Consider the following 20,992-nt stretch of genomic DNA (forward strand, 5'->3'; position numbering starts at 1 on the left):
GAAGACGTTGCCTTTCTTCACTGCTCTATCCTGTCAGACATCATCAGTTTCTCCTTACTGCATTTCATTTGCCTTTGCATATGCTGGTTCCCCAATCACCTCTGGCCTCATGCCCCAGAACCCCTGCTTAACGTTATCTTGCTTAGCCATGTTGCCAACACATCTTCAATTTGACAAAAACACAATTCCCACACCGAACCACAAATGGTTTGTTAAATCACAGACAAAGCAAAGGATAACACAGTCCACAACTTTTAACACAATAAAAACTTCTACACGAAAGCACAACATACACAAAAGCACACTTAAATATCTTAACCCCTAAACAAAATAAACCATTTCACTGAAATGAATCTGTTAGTGTACAACTAGTATTAAGTATTAACTTTCATGTTCTCCCTTTTTTTTTTGGTTTCTTTGTCTCACACACACACACACGCACGCATGCACACACACACACACACACACACTCCGCGTGCCCGCTCCACCAGCAGACGCACGCGGGAACGTGCAGCTGCACCTACATCTCTGTGCAAAACCTCAATCCTCCGCTCCCTTACAACATAATATTCATATCAAAACGTTTAGGATAAAAGGTTGTTGCTGTTGGTTCAGACATCTGCTGCTCCTCCTTTCCCAGCAGAATTTATTTCTGTCTGTCTTCCAGGTTTTTATTTTTTAATGTTTCTTTCCTGTTGCATGACCTTACTAATGCTTTTTCTCACAGATATTCTGGAATGCTGTGGAAGTCCAGGTGGAATATCTAAAGACCAGTAATAGTACACCTCATCATGTGTTCTGCACTTTGCCACCACACTGCCACCCGAGACCACCATTTGTAACCCTTGTGCTATCCTAGGCACTTTAACATTGAGAGTTGGGTCATCTAGACCCACTAGACAGTGCGCTGAACCTTTTTTCTTCAATGATTTGTGATTTTCACTGGTGTCCATGGATTACAAGAAATCTTTCCACATTTATCCACCTTTGTCATGGTAGGGAGAACACGTAAATGTAAGGGTGGGGTCATCTAAGATAGCACAAGGGTTAATACTTCTAAAAACTGCACCCTCACGCACATCTCCGGCCCATCAGGGCCCCAACCATCATCGTGTTTCCCTGTCAAATTCTCCCTCAATATTATCTATTGTATATATATATAGCACGACAAGCTTACAATGCCAATATGTTATAGGATTCGTTATTTAGGTGTAGTGTTTATTTGTTTATTAATACAATATCCTAATTCAGAGGTTTGTGCTCCTACTTCAACAGACCCCAAACACGCATTGTTTTGATATCGTCAGGTTTCCAGCTTAACTGCTGCTTCAGAGCACAGACATGGCTTCTACACTTACGCAGCCGTGCACTTCATTCACACCAAAACCACAAAGCAAAATCTACAAAACTGCAGAACCAACATTAGCCTTATTTACAACACCATGATATTTGTTTTTGTCGCTCAGTCCTATACTGCGCGAGTTTGGTCTCTCACCAATCTTTAGTATCTTGAGACTGTCAAATTTTTTTTCCGCTCAGTCCTACTGCGCAATTTTGGTCTCTCACCAATCTTTAGTATCTTGAGACTGTCCAATTTGTTTTTTCGCTCAGTCCTACCGCGCGATTTAAACATGTGCTGTAGTAACTTGTCTTTTAGTAACAGAGCTATTAGCAGTCTCACTTCATCTGAGGGCTATCTGCTTCGAACATATCCCAGAATGCATTGCCCACAACTCATGATGCATCTCTACCAGAGTGTCTTTACAACTGAGGTGCATTCAAATACAATAGGATAAATGTATGAATATTAAACACATGACATGTACTATAGAGGTATATGGCATGAACTAGCCGAACATTATAATATGTTGCAGCACATTGTACAAGATGAGGAAACCTAACAGAAGATGTTCTGGTCTTCCTTGACTCTCAGGCTTTAGTCTTGTTGATGCTGCAACCTTTATAGACCGTAAGAGTTTAAGGGGTCAGAGCAGTGTCAAACTGACAGCAGTCATGGTCCAGTGGCATTTGTGTGTTTGGATATGGGTTATGATGTGTTATTTCCATAAAAATAAAATGAGCTGGTTAATTTGCTGCTTGTTCATTGTTGCTCATGAAAAACTAAATGAGGCTCAATCAAAATCTGAAACAGCAGCAGCAACTGAAACATGCTAAAGAATAGAACCTCAGACTCAGAAAACTCATTGCGTGATGAAACATCCTGGCTTTGTCATACATTATATTGATGGCAAGATTTGCATCTAATGATAAACAAACTCGGAACTTGTGTAGTTAGATCCTCGTTTTCTTTATATATCTGAGGGTTATAATGACAAGGAAGGTCGAAGCTCTCCTAAAGCTGGATAGTTTCCTGCAAGCAACATGATCTTTCGAGATCCCCCACCCCCTTGTCTTTACTTTCAGCAGCAGGTTCTCCTCCTTTCCTTTCTGAGGGTTTCTGTTCACTCATCCTTTCATTCTTACAAAGAGACACCCACAGGCTGCAGCATAAGCAGTAGGAGTTTAGTGGTTAAGAGTCAGTGGTTAGTATGGGCTTGACTTGCAAATCTTTGCATTTGTGCACAAAAGTACAGTTTGTTTGTTTGACAACGACTCATCAGCTGTGTTGTTGGGCAGGCCGAACTCTCCTGGAGAAGCTGTTTCTGCAGCAGAAGCAGGAGGAGCCGGAGGAGGCAGAGAGGCTTTGTGCACGGATCCTGGCCATGGGTCTCCTGCTGCCCTTTACTGACTGCTTCAGAGAGCCAATAGGAGACAGCCCCGCCCACACCTCCTCCACTGCTCCAGCAGTGTTTGACGTGAGTGCCTCATCTGCTCAGTGCTTGTTTTTATCAGGGACGTTTTAGACTGTGTGGATGTCTACAGACACAGCTACAGCAAAAGCATGACTCCTTTGGAAAGGAACACTGTTTCCTACTGCTCCAGGCAATCTTTCTTTGTGTTTCCATTTATGTTTGAGGTTTCTGCAGTTATTGACCATCTCGGCCTCTCAGGTGGCTTATGTAACTGTCTTTACGGGTGGATACTGGCTGACTGCAGATGACAAAAGGGGAAACCTCTTAGGGCCAGGCAGGTAACCCGCAAGAAATTTTAAGATTATGAACCACTCCGTGAGCCTGTATAGCAAAAATATTCATGCACATTTTGGTCACATTAAGGGCTTTCTAGAATGCGTCTCACATGTACCATTAGAAAAAAGGAAATTAGACAACCAGAGGGTACTTTGTGTGGGCACCCTACAGGCATCTTACAGGCACTTACATATCACCTGCAGCATTTGCGCATGGTCAACAAGGAGTCAGTAAGTGCACTTTACTAAAGATTAGTGTGGCGCAACAGGACGATATGACAGTCTCACCCGTACATCATATTTGCGTGCAACTTACATTATCTTGACAAATGCACTTACCACATGCACAACATTGGTATGTTCAATTTTCACAACTTTTCTTATGTTGACTGCATGAGGCTCAAGACACACCTTTGCTCCCTTTAAGATGCAGTTCCCTACAACCCTGACAACCCAAAAAACCTGCACGATGCATGTGACAAAAGATTTACCTATTGTTATGAGGTGTCACCACACCAGTAGATATTGTGATGTCAGGGAGCAACTGTGTTTCAGTCATCGCGTTTAAGTTTATTATGGAGAGCATCAGATGAGAATGGAGATGTGCTAAAGATGCAGGACTGTGTGGGACTGACACACTGCATGAGCACAAACTTAGCATATTGACTTCACTGCTCTTTCTGCCCATTGTGAACAGTGCGGTAGGGAGAAATATTTTTATGTGAACAAAATTACAGTGAATTCCAGATTTTTTTTTTTAAAGAGATCTCTTTAAGACTTTATGCTTTAGAATATAACCTCCACTGTTAAACACTCAGGGTATTACGGGGAGAAACAACAGTCTTTTGGTGCAGTCATGCAATTAATGTTTTTGTGCTATTAATTAATCGGGACCTGAAATTAACTAATCCAAATAATCTATTTTTAATCAAACCAATTGCTGTGAAAAGCATTATTTTGATGTTTTGTCATTTAAATATGTGACGTTATGGCACAGTAAAAGATCAACATACAACTTTTAAAAATGGCTTAATAAAGATGTGTTATCTGCTCTATTACCCAGTGATTTAAGCAACTGCACTTCATGTATTTCTCATTTTGTAAGTTCGATGCCAGGGCAAACACAGTGGATTTTTCGTGTTTGTTATCTTTTTCATTTTTTTACTTTTACGGACAACATTATTTTGATTGGAGTCAGTCTTTCCTCTTTATTCTTCTTCGTCTGTGTGGGAGGAGTCTGAGTGAAGAAGTTGAAGAGTTTGTGATTCTGTTTGCCTTTTTGCTTGTTTTTCTTTCTCTTTTACTTTGGTGTTAGTTTGATGTGATTGAAGTGTATTGTTAGTTTATTTATTTTGGTTTTGTGGTGTTTTTGGGGGGTTTCTGCATGTTTGTTTCGGTGGTGGGTGTGGAGTTGGTGTTGTTCTGGGGCCTCGTTTCTAAACATTGCGTATGCGCAAAAGAAGGCGAAGGCCACTCTCTATGCAATAATTGATATTTATAAAAAGCAAACTTGACGGGAAAATGTGCAGTCCTTCACGCAAGCTCTGACCCAGGCGTACGCACAAAAACGGCTGAAATGAGAAATGGCAATACTGCCTCTCATAAATAACATGAAGACTTCACAAAGCGAGTGTTACAATTAACAGCCTACACGAACACCCGTTTGATCGATCAGCAGTGAAACAAACAAAGAAAATCAAACGAAAATTACAACAGAAATTCAATTGAACACATATTTGCAAAAAGAAAAGTAAAATATGTTCTGCAATATTGGCATGTTGTGCAATTCATCCTCATAAATAATATAGTTAACAGAACAAAAAAATGTACAAAACTGATATTCTCGTCAATGTGTCCGTCTGGCGGAGCAGATATAGGTGCAATTAGACAGACAGACAGACAGACAGACAGACAGACAGACAGACAGACAGACAGATGTATTAATTGTCCACTGGGGAAAGTTGTTTTCATAGTAAAACATTTCTTCATAAGCTACGGAATTATGGTATTCTGAATGTGACATGCAGCAACAAGAAATTACATTTGCGCTGAACAATTTCCCATTTTCACGTCGATTATTACCGACATCTGTAGCTTGTCAGATGCAATTAAATGATGGAAATAAAATGCCCCATCACAATGCATAATGACCCACAATGGCTGATCTTGCGCTCTTAGAAGATGTGGCAAATGGAAGAATTCGGAGTGAACGTATCTTTAGACAGCAAGAAGACTTGCTGGCAAACAAGGACGAGTGGCTTATGAGCCGGTTCCGACTTCCTCGAGCCGTCCTGTTGGACCTCTGGGGGCTTTTTATTTCGGCCACGGTCCGAAGTTGTGAGGCTGCAGCATTTACGGCGTCTGCCACCATTTGCCACTCAAGTGCATTTTTGGCATCAGTAATGCCCACGCTGTGCCCTCCAAACAACATTTTTCTCCTCTTTTCCACCTCGCCAACGAGGCGAGAACTCACTCAATGTTCTACTTCACATTGAGTGAAGTTACGTTTTTTTGATTTCCTCTCTGTGTTTGCCATGATTTCGCAATCAATGAATATTAACTTGTGGGCGTTTCACGGACTATTTATGGGCAACTATGGGCGTGTCATGAAGACGCAAAAGCTGCGCTACATTTAGAATTGATTGTGATTTATTAAGGGAAAACTCCGTAGGATGTGCGTGCGCACGGTTTTATGAATCCGAATATTTCTGTGCGTACGCACGTCCTATGTTTCATCCGTACGCCACTTCTGACGCAAATCCTACGCAAAGATTTATAAATGAGGCCCCTGGACTCCATGGCTCTCACTTTGCTTATCAGGAAACACGGCCCTCTCTCTCAAAAATAGTTTTTTTCTTCCATACGTTGTGGTAACAGCAAGAAGGAATTTTTCTAAATTAAAAGCAAAGTGTTAAGCCCTGTCAATTAATTTACAATTTATACACATAAACACTGGGTCACGGGGGTGCCGGAGCCTATCCCAACCACTTGTGGGCGAAGGCAGGGGACCCCCTGGACAGGTCACCAGTCTATCGCCGGGTAGAGTGTCCACAATCACACACCCACGCATCCTCACATTCACACCTAGGGACAATTTAGATTAACCAATTTACCTACAAAGCATGTTTTTGGACGGTGGGAGGAAGCCGGAATCCCCGGAGAAAACCCACGCATGCACGGGGAGAACATGCAAACTCCACACAGAAAGGTCCCCCAATGATGTTCTAAATATGTCTATATATACTGTAATTCTGAAATTCTGATATAGTACTATTAATAATAGTAATAAGAAATATAAATTAAACTTCTGAACTGTTGTCCAAAATAATCCATTGTGCAGACATAACCAATATTAAACTCCACATGACCTTCTTCAGTCATCTACACTAGTGTTTTTCAACCGGTGTGCCGAGGCTCACAAGTGTGCCCCAAAAGATGGTCAGATGTACCATGGGGGATTAATTTTACATACATACTAATTCATTTTATATACATACATACATACTAATTAATTTTATATACATACAAAAAACAGTACACTGACCAAAAATATAAACGCAACACTTTTGTTATTGCTCCCATTTTTTATGGTATGAAGTCAAAGAAGTGAAACATTTTCCACATACACAAAATAACCAGTTCTCTGAAATATTGTTCACAAATCTGTCTAAATCTGTGATAGTTAGCACTACTCCTTTGCCAAGACAATCCATCCCACCTCACAGGTGTGCCATATCAAGATGCTGATTAGACAGCATGATTATTGCACAGGTGTACCTTAGACTGGCCACAAGAAAAGGCCACTCTGAAATCTTCAGTTGTATCACACAGCACAATGCCACAGATGTCGCAAGTTTTGAGGGAGCGTGCAATTGGCATGCTGATAGCAGGAATGTCCACCAGAGCTGTTGCTAGGGAATTGAATGTCCATTTCTCCACCATAAGCCGTCTCCAAAGGCGTTTCTGAGAATATGGCAGCACATCCTACCAGCCTCACAACCACAGACCACGTGTAACCACACCAGCCCAAGACCTCCACATCCAGCATGTCCACCTCCAAGATCGTCTGAGACCAGCCACTCGGACAGCTGCTGAAACAATCGGTTTGCATAACCACAGAATTTCTGTACAAACTGTCAGAAACCGTCTCAGGGAAGCTCATCTGCATGCTCGTCGTCCTCATCGAGGTCTCGACCTCGTAACCGACTTGAGTGGGCAAATGCTCACATGCGATGGCGTTGGAGAGGTGTTCTCTTCACGGATGAATCCCGGTTTATACTGTTCTGGGCAGATGGCAGACAGCGTGTGTGGCATCGTGTGGGTGAGCGGTTTTCTGATGTCAATGTTGTGGATCGAGTAGCCCATGGTGGTGGTGGGGTTATGGTATGGGCAGGCATACGTACTGTATGTTATGGTCGGAGAACACAGGTGCATTTCATTGATGGCATGTTAAATGCACAGAGATACCGTGACGAGATCCTGGGACTCATTGTTGTGCCGTCCATACAACATCACCTCATGTCGCAGCATGACAATGCACGGCCCCATGTTGTAAGGTTCTGTACACAATTCTTGGAAGCTGAAAACATCCCAGTTCTTGCATGGCCAGCATACTCACCGGACATGTCACCCATTGAGTATTTTTTGGATGCTCTAGATCGGCGTATACGACAGCGTGTTCCAGTTCCTGCGAATATTTAGCAACTTCGCACAGCCATTAAAGAAGAGTGGACCAACATTCCACATGCCACAACAGACAACCTGATCAACTCTATGCGAGGGAGATGTGTCGCACTTCATGAGGCAAATGGTCACACACCAGTTGTCTGAGTCCCCTGACCCCCTCAATAAAACAAAAGTGAAGATTTCTGAGTGGCCTTTTCTTGTGGCCAGTCTAAGGCACACCTGTGCAAAAATCATGCTGTCTAATCAGCATCTTGATATGGCACACCTGTAAGGTGGGATGGATTGTCTTGGCAAAGGAGAAGTGCTCACAATCACAGATTTAGACAGATTTGTGAAAAATATTTCAGAGAACTGGTTATTTTGTGTATGTGGAAAATGTTTCCCAACTTTGAGTTCATACGATAAAAAATGGGAGCAATAACAAAAGTGTTGCATTTATATTTTTGGTCAGTGTATATATATTTTTATATATATCTACACTTCAGCAGCAGTGATCCTTGAGATGCTTGGCTATAAGAGTAACCATGGGAGAAAACAATACCCACCATGGAAGCAACGGTTAGAGGCCAAAATCAAGGCAACTCGGAAAGATGTGAGTAAGCTGACAGAGGCTCAAAGAGGTACAATGAAAAAGCAAGTACCTAAGAGATATAGCCAGATGCCTATACCTGAAGCACTGGAAACTCCCAAACAAAGGATCCTAGCCTTGAGCAGCCGCCTAAAGAGGTACACAAGAGTCAATGAAGCCAGACGAATAAACGGGCTGTTCGCAACTCAACCTGTGAAAGTGTACGCTCAGTGGCAGGGTCAAAATAGCCGAGCAGACCCACTAAGGCTGGAAACTGAACAGTACTGGAAAAGTATATTGTAGAAAGAGACAGCACATAACAGTAATGCCCAGTGGCTGGTCTGTCTGAGAAAAGAACATAGCAACCTCCCTGAACAGAATCCAGTAACCATCACAGTGGCAGACATCCAAGAAAGAGTCTCACAGGACAGCACCGGGCCCTGACATGATACATGCCTACTGGCTAAAGAAGCTTACCGCACTCCACGAGCTAAGAGATGGGACTCACCCCGGATGGCTAACGGAAGGGCGAACGATCCTGATCCAGAAGGATCCCTCAAAGGGTGCAGTCCCATCCAACTACCTGCCAATAACCTGTCTCTCCACAACATGGAAGCTCATCTCAGGCATCATTGCAACCAAGATAAATAGGCACATGGATCAGTACATGAGCAACACACAGAAGGGCATTGCTAGAGACTCCAGAGGAGCCAAACAGCAACTCCTGGTCGACAGAACAGTCGACAGAACTGTCAAGACTGTAAATCACGACACACCAACCTGTGCACAGCCTGGATTGATTACAAGAAGGCCTATGACTCAATGCCACACACATGGATCACTGAATGCTTGGAGCTGTACAACATCAACAGGATTCTAAGAGCCTTCATAGGAAACTCAATGAAGCTGTGGAAAACCACCCTTGAAGCCAATGGGAAGCCACTTGCACAAGTGTCCATCAAATGTGGGACATACCAAGGTGACGCTGTCATGGTTTTAGGTTTTTCTGCGTTTGTGTTCAAGTTGTTTTTTGTTCTGTGATGTTTTGAGTTAACTTCCTGTTTAATTTTGTAGTATTTCCTGTTTTGTTGTCGTTTCGAGTTTTACCTTGCCCCATCAGTCCTGAGTGTTTCCACCTGTGTCCACCAGGACATGTGGCTTGGGAGGATTTTTGCCAGATGGAGGAGGAGGGGGTCGAAACCCATTGGACCCCAGACGGCTTTCAGTTTTCCGCCGCCGCCTTCGACGGGCGTCGTTTGGCTGTGAGGAGGGGCCGCCGTCGTCGCCACCGCCCCTCTCGATGCCCCGTTTTAGTTCCAGAGGTGGACCTGAAAGCACCCCAGCCCAGCTGCTGGCGGTGGGAGTCCGGCCTTATTATCTGCCGAGGGAGTTCACATCGGTTGTGGTGGTGAATGTTTATGTTCCTCCATCCGCCGATGCTGAGGCCGCCGCTGACGTCAGCACTACCACCGTTTCCCGCCTGCAGACACAGCAGCCTAACTCTTTCTGCATCATCACTGGGGACTTCAACCACATCAACATGGACAGAACGCTTGGGGACTTCACTCAATATGTGAACTGTCCCACCCGGGAAAATAAAACTCTGGATCTGCTGTATGCAAATGCAAAGAATGCATAGAGAATCCAAACTCCAGCAGGACAACATGAGGGCGGTGTGGTCTGGAATGAAGAAGATCACAGGATGTGGGGGGAGAAGCAGACCCATCACATGCAGCAAAGAGAGAGCTGACGAGTTTAACACCTTTTTCAATAGGTTTAGCTCTCTGAATGCCTCAGCCTCCTCCCCCCCACCTCCACCACGCCACCCCCCCAGCTCCTGCTGCCTCTCAACTATCTGACCTCCCCCCTCGGGAACCCCCCACACCTCCTCACCTTTCTCCCCCCTCTACACCACACCTACTGGGCCCGCAGTCCATCACCCCTCCCCCCAGTCCAACCACCCCCTCCCTCCCTGTTTGACTGTAACAGCCTGCCAGGTGAAGAGGCAGCTGGAGAAACTTAACCAGCACAAAGCAGCCAGCCCGGATGGCGTCAGCCCTCGTACTCTGAGGACTTGTGCTCACCAGCTGTCTGCGGTTCTCCAGCATCTCTTCAACCTGAGCCTCAGACTGGAGAAGGTGCCCCTCCTCTGGAAGACCTCCTGCCTGTTCCCCGTTCATAAGAAGACCTCGCCATCTCACCCCGGGGATTTCCGTCCAGTTGCCCTCACTTCTCATGTGAAGAAGGTGCTGGAGAGGCTGGTGTAGGCTCTAGTGAGACCGGTGGTGAGCTCTTCTCTGGACCCCCTTCAGTTTGCCTACCGGCCGCGCCTGGGGGTGGATGATGCTGTCATCCATCTGCTGCAGCGAACTCACTCACACCTGGATGGTGGTGGAGGCATGGTGAGAATCACCTTCTTTGATCTCTCCAGTGCCTTTAACACCATCCGGCCTTCTTTACTGGGTGATAAGCTGCGGCTGATGGGTGCTGGTGCGTCCACTGTCTCCTGGATCACTGACTACCTGACAGACAGGCCACAGTTTGTCGTACTGGGCGGAGTCCTGTCTGACGTGGTGCTGAGTGGTGTGGGAGCCCCACAGGGCACTGTGCTCTCTCCATTTCTGTTCACCTTATACACCTCAGATTTTCAGCACAACTCAGAGTCATGTCACCTACAGAATTTCTCTGATGACTCTGTGGTTGTGGGGTGTATAAGCGGTGGACAGGAGGAGGAGTACAGGAGGCTGGTGGACGGATTTGTGGAGTGGGCTGGAGAGAATCACATGCTGCTCAATGTGGACAAGACCAGGGAGATGGTGATCGACTTCCGGAGGAAAAGGACTGTCTTACAACCCCTCTGCATCCTGGGCAAGGATGTAGAAGCGGTGGAGGAGTATAAATATCTGGGTGTGACTATCGACAGCAGACTGAGCTGGAGGAGCCACAGCACTGCTGTGTACAAGAAGGCCTGCAGCAGACTCTACTTCCTTAGGAAGCTGAGGTCCTTTAATGTGTGCAGCAAGATGCTGGGGATCTTCTACCAGTCTGTGGTAGCCAGCACCTTGTTCTCCTCCGTGGTCTGCTGGGGATCAGCATTGCAGTCAGTGACACCAACAGACTGAACAAGGTGATCTGGAAGGCAGGTTCTGTCATTGGCTGCAAACAGGACACCTTTGAAGCAGTGATGGAGAGGAGGTCCCTGAACAGACTCCTTTCAATCATGGACAACCCTGAGCATCCTCTCCACCCTCTTCTGAACAAACAGTGGAGCTCCTTCTCTAGGAAGGAGGCTCAGACAGCTCCGCTCCAAAACTGCCCGGTACCAAAAGTCATTCATACCCAATGCAATAACCCTGTACAACAACACACAATGCAAAAGATAACCTTTGCACATTTTTTTTTTATTATCTCTTTATTTAGTTGTTTTCTATTTTGCACATTTCTTTTGCACATTTTTTTACTTGAACTGTTCTGTAAATACCTTTTTAAATTATAATACCTTGATGTCTGTATTTATGCTAGATTTTCTTGTTCTTGCTTTTTTTTACTTAATTCTAAGTCTTTTTTTCCCTCTGCTGTCAGTTGTTATGGTGACGAACAAATTTCCCGCGTGTGGGATCAATAAAGTATGTCTGATTCTGATTTATTTATCCCTTTGGGAGGTTCCTGCATGGAAATTGACATCTTCATCGCATACAGCACTATTAGACATACAGTACATGTAGGAAATAGCAGTACAGTAATCAGAAAAGTAAAAACACAACATGGTGTATAGAGATGATTTTTATTTTCTGGTCTGGGAATGCTTTGAGATCCTCTTGGAAGGTAGAGAGAAGTCCGGGTTTCATCCCGTAAGTAGTAGATGGATGGATAGTCTAATGATGGATTTTAAGTGTCCAGAACTGCATTTGTTAATATTGCATTCATAAATGTGTGGTACTGTGACGATTCTTATGAGCCGATTGCACTGACCTAAAGACAAAACTCCAACTTTTTTCTGCAGCATGATCAGCTGTACACGTGGGCTGCTGTTAACCAGCCTTCCCACGCCCAGGATCCTCTGGAAGGGAAAATGCTGAGTCTCATCAGGGGACCCTGTCCTCCAAACAGGGCAAGTGGAGATAATCTGGCTGGATCCAAGTCCACAGAGACAGGTAGAATTAACTCTTTTAGTTCCCCTATAAAGACCTACTCCAATGTTTTTTTTTTTGTTTTTTTAACATATTTTTGTGGCATTTTTCCTGATAATGGAGGACATCAAAATTTATTATGCAATTGCAAAGTATTGCTGAGTATTTCCTTATTTAAATCATTGTAAAGCAGAGCAGATGTAAAAAAAAATGCAAATGGAACAAAGAGAATATTTGTTATGTAGAAAATACGCCGGATGGGCCACACATCCCCTTCTCCGCTCCATTCTGATGTATCCACTTGTAGATAAATAGATCCACGTGCATCTCTGTTTTCTTCGTCTAAGCTGGCATCTGACTCCAAACTGCCAGTATTAGCTCCGTTATTGCTTGCCTTTTTTGGTTGGGGTTGTGAGGTGTGAGAGGTGAATTTAACACCTTTAAAATATCTCAAAAAATTATCAGAGCTGGTCTTTAAGGTCCTGGTTAGTGTGTAAAGTCATAAAGTTGTGTGGTGATTTTAGTGCTCTGAAAAACAAAGACATCTGTGATAAGTTACAAAAATCAAGAATGTTCTTTCTTTTGTCTAAAATTTGTTTTCTTGTGCGGTGTGCAGGGCACCATGAAACCATCATAAATGTGAAGGAGCAGCTGAAGGAGCAGATGGCAGAGGTCAGTCTCTCTACTCATCTCACAAGGAGAAGTGAAAATATATTTTTAAAGACACAATTACTGTCAGACTTCAAATCTGTAAATTTGGCTTTGTTTTCTTCTGTTGCATCTCTTTTCTTTGAGATTTCCTGCAGAAGATTGTGTCTTTATAGGAACGGATAAAAAAAAAGTTTGGTTTTGTTTTCTTTTATGGGTATTTCAGATTGTTCCTTTTGGTTTATCTCTATTGGTTTATCAGCAGGAGCAGACCTCCCACCCAACAACAAAACTGAAAGAAAAACATGTGAACGTTATTCAGCAGCTTGAACAAACTATTGAGGACCTCAAGACCAAGATTGCAGAGCTCGAGCGACAGCCCCCCCTGCTTGACAAGGAGAGCATGACCCCCCCCATTCTCACGGACAAGGAATGTAGGGTTGAGGATGTCCTGCTGAGGCCATCATGTGACGCTCACCTGCAAACTGAAGCAGCTTCTTGTTTGAGCTGCTTTGAGGCCAAATCAGTTCAGACATCGCCCTTGGAGGAGGCCTTCAAGTTCACAACTGCCTCCAGTGAGGTGGTCGGAGGGTCCCTGCAGGGCCCAACCCCACGTTCATTTCTGCAGCCCCTTCCACAGACAGGCCAAGCTGGTACCCATCCACCCGCACCACCCCCGCCTCCACCTTTACATGTAGTTCCACTCTCAACTCCCCCACCACCTCCTCCATTACCTCTAGCCCCACTCCCAGCTCCTCCACAACCTCCTGCCGTAGCTGGTGGTTTGGCTCAGCCTCCTCTACCACCTCCTATACCTGGTTGTTCTGAACAGCCACCACCGCCACCCCCACCACCCCTACCACTCCTGGTTCTACCTGGCAGCATTGCACCACCTCCACCTCCTCCATTACCAGGACTTGCAGGCCCTTCTCCCCACCCTCCGACAGCTCCCCAAAGCTTTTGTCCTCCACCTCCCCCTCCTCCTCCAGGAGTCATTCCTCCAGCTCTTCCAGGAACTCAGGGTTTTCTGCCCCCTCCCTGTCCACCGGCTCTTTTCTCTCTGGGTTTATCTCAGGAGAAACCACCCAGAAAGGCTGTGGTGGAGCCCCCGAGACCCATGAAGCCTCTGTACTGGACCAGAATACAGCTACACACCAAAAAGTAATTATGGTAACACAAATTCACCACAAAATCACAAAATGTCACAGATGGTTTTCATCAAAAAGTGAGACAGGATCAATGCACGTAGAAGTAGGTCCACACTTTTGTCTCTGCTTTCCCCCAAAATGGAGATCGGAAAAAAGGTGATAGGACTAGGGGTGTATATTGGCAAGAGTCTGGCGATATGATCCATATCCCAAAATTTTACCAAAACATATTTTTTCTATTTTTTAAATATGACTTTACTCTTCCCGAATTTCAATATGTCTTCCATTGTAATAAAATGGTCAAATTCAGTTTATTTAATGATCACAATGTTAAGCACTGCAACTGTAAGTTGCTTTTACCACAGCAAATTCATAGTGCTTTTATTTTGGTAACTAAAGATATAGGAAAGGAAAAGTCAACATTGTTTGATTTCCATAATAAAATATTTTTAGTATAAGAAAAAACAAAGAATGAATGTGCCTTAACCAATAAGTTTGTATTGGGAAATAAAGTGTAGTTTATTTTCAACATGGCTTAATGCAGCATTTCCAGTGCTTTTAAACGGTTCAGGAGCCTGAATGGTTGTACACATCCCTCTGATCGATCAGGTCACTAAACTAGAATCTATTGGTGGGAGGTTCTGCAGAACTTTATCCCGCTTTGCCGATAGCATTTAGCTGATGCAAAGTGCATTAGCAGCTGTGCAGCTGCACTGCTTCTCTCGTATTTATCCGAGCCGCTAAAAAGCACAGTATTCCGCGTTTTTATATGTTACTGGCAGCAACATGGCACAAAATTCTGTATGGTACCCATCCCGAGTAAAAACGAAGTAGTTCATGTCTCATAAAAACAAAACAAGCTGCCTCTAGCTGAGGTCTTCCTGTTGTCTTGTGTGGTGTTGAACTGCTCAAAGTGGCTCCATGTGCTCTGCTGCCAACTAGCGGTCGGAGGGTGAAGTGGAAAACAAGACACTAAAGGACTTTCAGAAATAATTAGAGAAATATCGTCCTGACAGCATTTTGAATCGATACGAATATCGCCAAATGAACTATCGCAATATTTTGCCGAATCGATTTCTTTCTTACACCCCTAGATAGGACTTTGATCAAAACAGTTTTATTTTTCAAATGTTCTCAGAAGATCAGGCCTTTGTACTTTCTAAGAGCTGCTGTGTTTCAGGGAAATCACTTCTTCTCTGGTGTGGGAGACAATTGATGAACCGAATGTGGACTTTGAGGAGTTTGTGGAGTTGTTCTCCAAAACAGCTATGAAGCAGAAGAAACAGCCGCTCTCCGACACGATCACCAAATCCAAGGCAAAGCAGGTTAGTTCGGATGTCCTTTACATGAGGTTTCACATGTATACACAAAACCAATAGGCATTGGCTTAATCTCTTAATGACCTGAGTTTAAAGAATGAGAGGGATCATATAAAGGGATGTCTTTGATCCTGTCCATATTGATCTCATCCTAAAATGTAGTTAATCTCTGATTTGGGTGCCCTACTGGACATCTGATATGTCTTTTTAGCTTCAGAGGTCCAACCCTTCACTCTGCAGACAGAAGGATGTTGTGCATAAATGATGTAAAGGTTTTGAACAGATCCAGGCAACAGCAGACTTTTAAGCACATGGACTGAGAAATGAACAGTGGAGCTTTTTGTAAACCACCTGTCAAATAGAGAGGAGCCGGTTTAGCTCGTGCTGGTTTGCGGCGCCTTCCGTCCGTGAAACCAGGGTTCTACTCCGGGCTGCTCCCTGTTCCCTTCTCTACCTCTGTGCCGGTTCCAAGCCCGGTTTGAGAAGGTTGCGTCAGGAAGGGCATCCGGCGTAAAACATTGCCAAATTTACCATGCGACTTGTTCGCTGTGGCGACCCCTGATGGGAGAAGCCGAAAGTGGAAGACCTGTCAAATAGAGAACTGGTGACCTCCAATCTTATAGGTGGTGTTCCTTCAACGCTTTTCTGTTCTTATTCAGTCATTTTTGACAGCTTTTTGGGCAAGGCTCAATTTTATTGATGAAGCTAAAATTACAGGGTGTGTAAGAAGCAGTTTCTGAACAGTTTCAGTGTGAAGCTGCAATTTACACTCCAAAAGACGTTTTCTGGGGTTTTCTTTTTTTGGCAGTTGCAGCATTTGACCTTTTTAAAAAATGAAAACTCTGGTGCTGCCAAAATCATATTTATTCTGTGATGATGATGTGCAATTTGCAGACAGATGAGGTCCCACCTTCATTGTGAAATGCATATGTGTGTGTGTTGGAATGTATATTTTGAGGGGTAAAGGGTTTGTGTACTAAGGGGGTGCAGTTAAAATTGGCGGGTAAGGCACTGAGATGACAGCTGCTGCATGCTGGCAGTGATGTCCTAGCACCCTCCCTACCAAGGGTCCTACATGTCTGAGGTGCAATTAAAACCGAGAGGATGAGAAAGAGAGTAAGTTCTCCCACTTTCATTGACATTTTTGTTCTTTGTCATTAAAGCTTTATGGCAAAAGCTCAATTTTATTAATGAAGCTAAAATCTCAGGGTATGTTAGAAGCAGTTTCAGGACAGTTTCACTGTAAAGCTACAATTTACACTCCAAAAGTCCTGAAGTTTTATGGGATTTTCTTTTTTTGGGCAGTTGCAGCATTTGACCTGTTTAAAATAAAACTCTGCTGCTGCCAAAATAATATTTACTCTTTGATGATGATGTGCATTTTACTAATTTGGGACACCAAAGTATATGACAGAATTTCCACAGGTGCAGGTTTCTTCTTTTCTTTCAACTCCTCTCTAAGGCGATTCATGGGCATCTGAACTGTCCACCCAGAAAGAAACCTAACTGAATAAAAGACAGTCGTTATTGGGAGACCTCCCTTTTGCAAACTGGTAATTGTTTTTCCCAGTCATCTCCACCATCTAAAAACAATTTGTAACGTCTGCCTAAGTGTTTGATTGAATTTCACAACCAATGTGACACTTTGAATAGTATAGCACAGTCCATGTGCCTTAAATGCCCAGTTCCTGGCTTTTGACGATGTCCAAATGTTGTAGGGTTGTTGGTGGGTACAGAGAAACTTCCATCTGGAGGTGATAAGAATTCTACAATCTGATGAATGAGTTGGAGACGGCAGCACATTTACCTCAAAATGATGTTCTGTTTCCCCCGGAAGGGTTGTAGACATTGAAAACAAAAATAAAAAGACTGTGTTTTCCAGGTTGTGAAGCTCCTCAACAACAAGCGCTCTCAGACAGTTGGAATCCTCATGTCCTCCTTGCATCTGGACATGAAAGACATCCGGCATTGTGAGTGTCTCTTCCCATTAAGCATTAATACTAAAAAATGGACAGACAAAAGATGATAAAATTTTTACACCAACAATTTTTTTTTGCTTGTTTCTTAGCTGTTCTGAACTTGGATAACACTGTTGTTGATCTGGAGACTCTGCAGGCTCTGTATGAAAATGTAAGCAGAAGACAACATTTGTAAGATTACGGAGTGGACACCCTTACTATCCTGTATATACATAGTCCATAAGGGCTCTAAAATGACCTTTGTGTTAATTTCATGCCATGAGCATGGATTATCTTTTCATGAGAAAGCAGTTGGTCGCAGAAGGTGTGAAGATATTTCACCTTAAAGGGGAGCTCTGACCATGATGGGATGCTGCCTAGATCCACTTTCTACCTGTCTGTTTATACATAAAACCATAAAAAAGGAAACCATAAAAAAAGGAAACGGCTATTATCTTCTTGACTTGTATTGCAATGGTTTATCTCACAGTCTTGTCTCTGTGTCAGAGAGCACAGCAAGAAGAGCTTGACAAAATCGATAAGCACATGAAATCTTCTCAGGGGAAGGACAACGCCAAACCTCTGGACAAACCTGAACAGTGAGTAAAGGCTCATGTTAATAGGTGATTGTTCAGTTTGATGGTGTCTCTGAAAACACAACTATGTGACATTCTGTTCAAATGTGTATTTCATTAGATGAAGCTTTACAGTTCCCTGTGAACATGAAGCAAGCCTATCTGTTGGGTTTTTTCAATTAATCTGTTTGTTTGTTGAAACAATTTAAACTCAGTACCAGGTGCAATCCTTTGTGGCTGATGCGCTCTCCTCTGTGGAAGCTTACTCAGGAATGGACTATTTGAAATTTTCCAGTTAGGTTTGGTATTGCTGACTTCTTCTAAGAAAAACTTTTAGCTTCCTAGTAATGATGCTGTTCTTAAGAATACTTTGTTCTGCTTTCAGAGTACCTGCTGCCAAATTTCTTTGTGTTTTGATGTTTTTTTATTTAACAGATTTCTCTACCAGCTTTCCCTGATCCCAAACTTCTCCGGCCGACTCTTCTGCATCCTCTTTCAGTCCAGCTTTTCTGAGTGCATGACTTCCATCACCAAGAAGTTGGACACACTGCAGAAGGTGTGCAAGGTGTGTAAGAGTTAACAGGACACCACGTAATGCAGTTCACAGCTAGTTTTAAAGTGTTGCAGGGGGCAAAAAGAAGAAACATGAGGAAATTATCATTAAGAAATAAGAAGCATTAAAAAAAAACCTGTTCTAGAGAGAAAATCAGAAGATAAAATTCAGTTCTCAGCTTCTAAGGGGCAGATGATTGTCAGGTGCAAGGTCACAGTGACAAGGTGCTGGTTCAAATTCTTTCTGGGTCCAACCTGCACTGAGGTTGCAAGTTCTTGTCATGCACAGACAGCTGTGATAGGCTCCAACTCCATGAATGCACATTAGTAAAGTGCAGGTATAGAGTTGGACATTTAAAATGTCATACATAGTTATAGAATAATGATAAGATTAACACGATAAAAAAAACATGCTAATTGGTCAGTAATTAATTATTTGCTATTAGCGCAATAATTTGACACACCTAAAAAAACTTTAAAACACTTTCACAAACTGAGAACATGTGGTTGGATAAAAGTTATTTCAAACTTCTGCAGGCCTTGCAGGACAGTGAGACAGTGAAAAGGATTCTGGGCCTGGTTCTGGCGTTTGGTAACTACATGAATGGTGGAAATCGAACCCGGGGCCAGGCTGACGGCTTCAGTCTGGACATTCTGCCTAAACTCAAAGATGTAAAGAGCAGTGTGAGTAACTGTTTTCTCCGTGGGTTAGTCAATGGGTTAAGTTTTAGTTCCTGTTTGGTTTGACCGCTGCGTGGGTGTCAGTGCAGTAGGCTGCACTCATACTAAGCCAAGCTGAACCTGTTTTCCCTTTTTACTATTAGGACAGCACCAAAAGCCTTCTGTCGTACATCACTGCATACTACCTCAAACACTTTGATGAGGTAACTGTCCATCAGTGTCCCTCCTTCCACTTCATGCCTCATCTTATTACACAATGTCCCTGTGTGTGTGTTTGTATGTGTGCGTCCACGATTCAGGATGCTGGCAGAGACACATGTGTGTTTCCTTTGCCGGAGCCTCACGACTTGTTTCAGGCCTCCCAGATGAAGTTTGAGGATTTTCAAAAAGACCTGACTCGACACCGCCGAGACCTGAGAGGTGCACACACTTACACACGCACACCCACACACAAGCTTTCGCCTTCCCACATACACACACACACACACACACACACACTTGGGTGTCCACATCATTGAATGTAAATAAGAACTTGATTGAGTGACCCCTTACGTTCCACACAGGAAATACCCAAAATCCTATAGACTTCTATAGAGAATTAAACAGCTATTATTCAGTCATAATATTTGTCATACTTTCATGTCATACTTTATTGCAGGTTATTCAAGTTACAAACTAACCAATCAGGTGCTTTAGTAAGAGTATGCTGGCAACTAGGTCCAACATTCAAAACATTTGATTGACAAATATCTCTTAGCTTGCTTTCAAGTGGTAGGGATGTGGACTTCCAACAAGCTCACTCATGATTGGTGAGAGTGGTTTGCATAGAAACGCTTACTCAGACCGACTTGGACCAATTACTGCTGCCTACTGGTGGTGTTTGGTTCCAACATGGAGGCATCCATATTTTGAAAAAATGGCAACTGGATTTACTTTATTTGGCTGGAGCCAGAAGTAAGATGTTTTTTTATAGGTGACATTACACTCCCTTGATCCATTTCTCTTATACGGTCAATGGTTCTCATACACACCCACACTTACGCAATTACAAATTCTTCATTTTCATATGGTCACCTTCCCAGTTCCTCGTGGGCATAAAGTCCAGCGTTCGTCTGACTTCTGTTCTTTCTGTTGATACAGCATGTTCAGCAGAGGTGGAGAAAGTGTGCAAACTGTCTGATCAAGACAATCTACAACCATTCAAGGACAAGATGGAGGACTTTCTTGCACAAGGTGATTAAACACAGGTGTCTTTGTTTTAATAAGGAAACTTTTACACAAATGTGAAATGTTACCACCTGATGACTGGCTGTGATTACACCAGCATCCTTGTTTTGATTTAAAAAAACACAAAACGTTTTTAAGCTGCTTCTGCACAGAAGCATTAACATTCACACGAAAAAACATAAAAACATATGTTGAGAATGAACAGAATCATTGTGTTAAGCTTAACAGCTTTCCTAGTTATAAACTCAAGGTAAAAATTTTACTCTGCATTTATCAATGCCTGCAATGTCCCTTTTAGCAGAATAACCCATCACACTATATAATGTAGAACATAAGGTGAACATACTGTTTTATTTTATTGACCAGCCTTCCTTATCTATAACTTTAAGGAATTGTTTCAAATTAACTACTT

At 43.3% G+C, this 20,992-nt stretch overlaps 1 protein-coding gene across 5 annotated transcripts in view; it reads left to right on the forward strand.

Moving 5' to 3' along the window:
• Positions 1-20,992, forward strand: part of fmn2 (formin 2) — a 53,642-nt gene that overhangs the window by 22,852 nt on the left and 9,798 nt on the right. For 4 of the 5 annotated variants that reach the window (XM_023949330.1, XM_023949328.1, XM_023949326.1 and 1 more), the window contains exons 3-15: positions 2,638-2,816; positions 12,346-12,496; positions 13,089-13,144; positions 13,383-14,281; positions 15,449-15,593; positions 17,470-17,557; positions 17,656-17,717; positions 18,053-18,144; positions 18,556-18,685; positions 19,210-19,356; positions 19,497-19,556; positions 19,653-19,773; positions 20,494-20,586. In XM_023949330.1, coding sequence (XP_023805098.1) covers positions 2,638-2,816; positions 12,346-12,496; positions 13,089-13,144; positions 13,383-14,281; positions 15,449-15,593; positions 17,470-17,557; positions 17,656-17,717; positions 18,053-18,144; positions 18,556-18,685; positions 19,210-19,356; positions 19,497-19,556; positions 19,653-19,773; positions 20,494-20,586 — 2,223 coding nt within the window. The remainder of the gene's footprint in view (positions 1-2,637; positions 2,817-12,345; positions 12,497-13,088; positions 13,145-13,382; positions 14,282-15,448; positions 15,594-17,469; positions 17,558-17,655; positions 17,718-18,052; positions 18,145-18,555; positions 18,686-19,209; positions 19,357-19,496; positions 19,557-19,652; positions 19,774-20,493; positions 20,587-20,992) is intronic. The other variant, XM_023949329.1, reaches the window with a different exon arrangement.

This window comes from Oryzias latipes, chromosome 19, assembly GCF_002234675.1.
Source record: "Oryzias latipes chromosome 19, ASM223467v1".
Lineage (NCBI taxonomy): Eukaryota > Metazoa > Chordata > Actinopteri > Beloniformes > Adrianichthyidae > Oryzias > Oryzias latipes.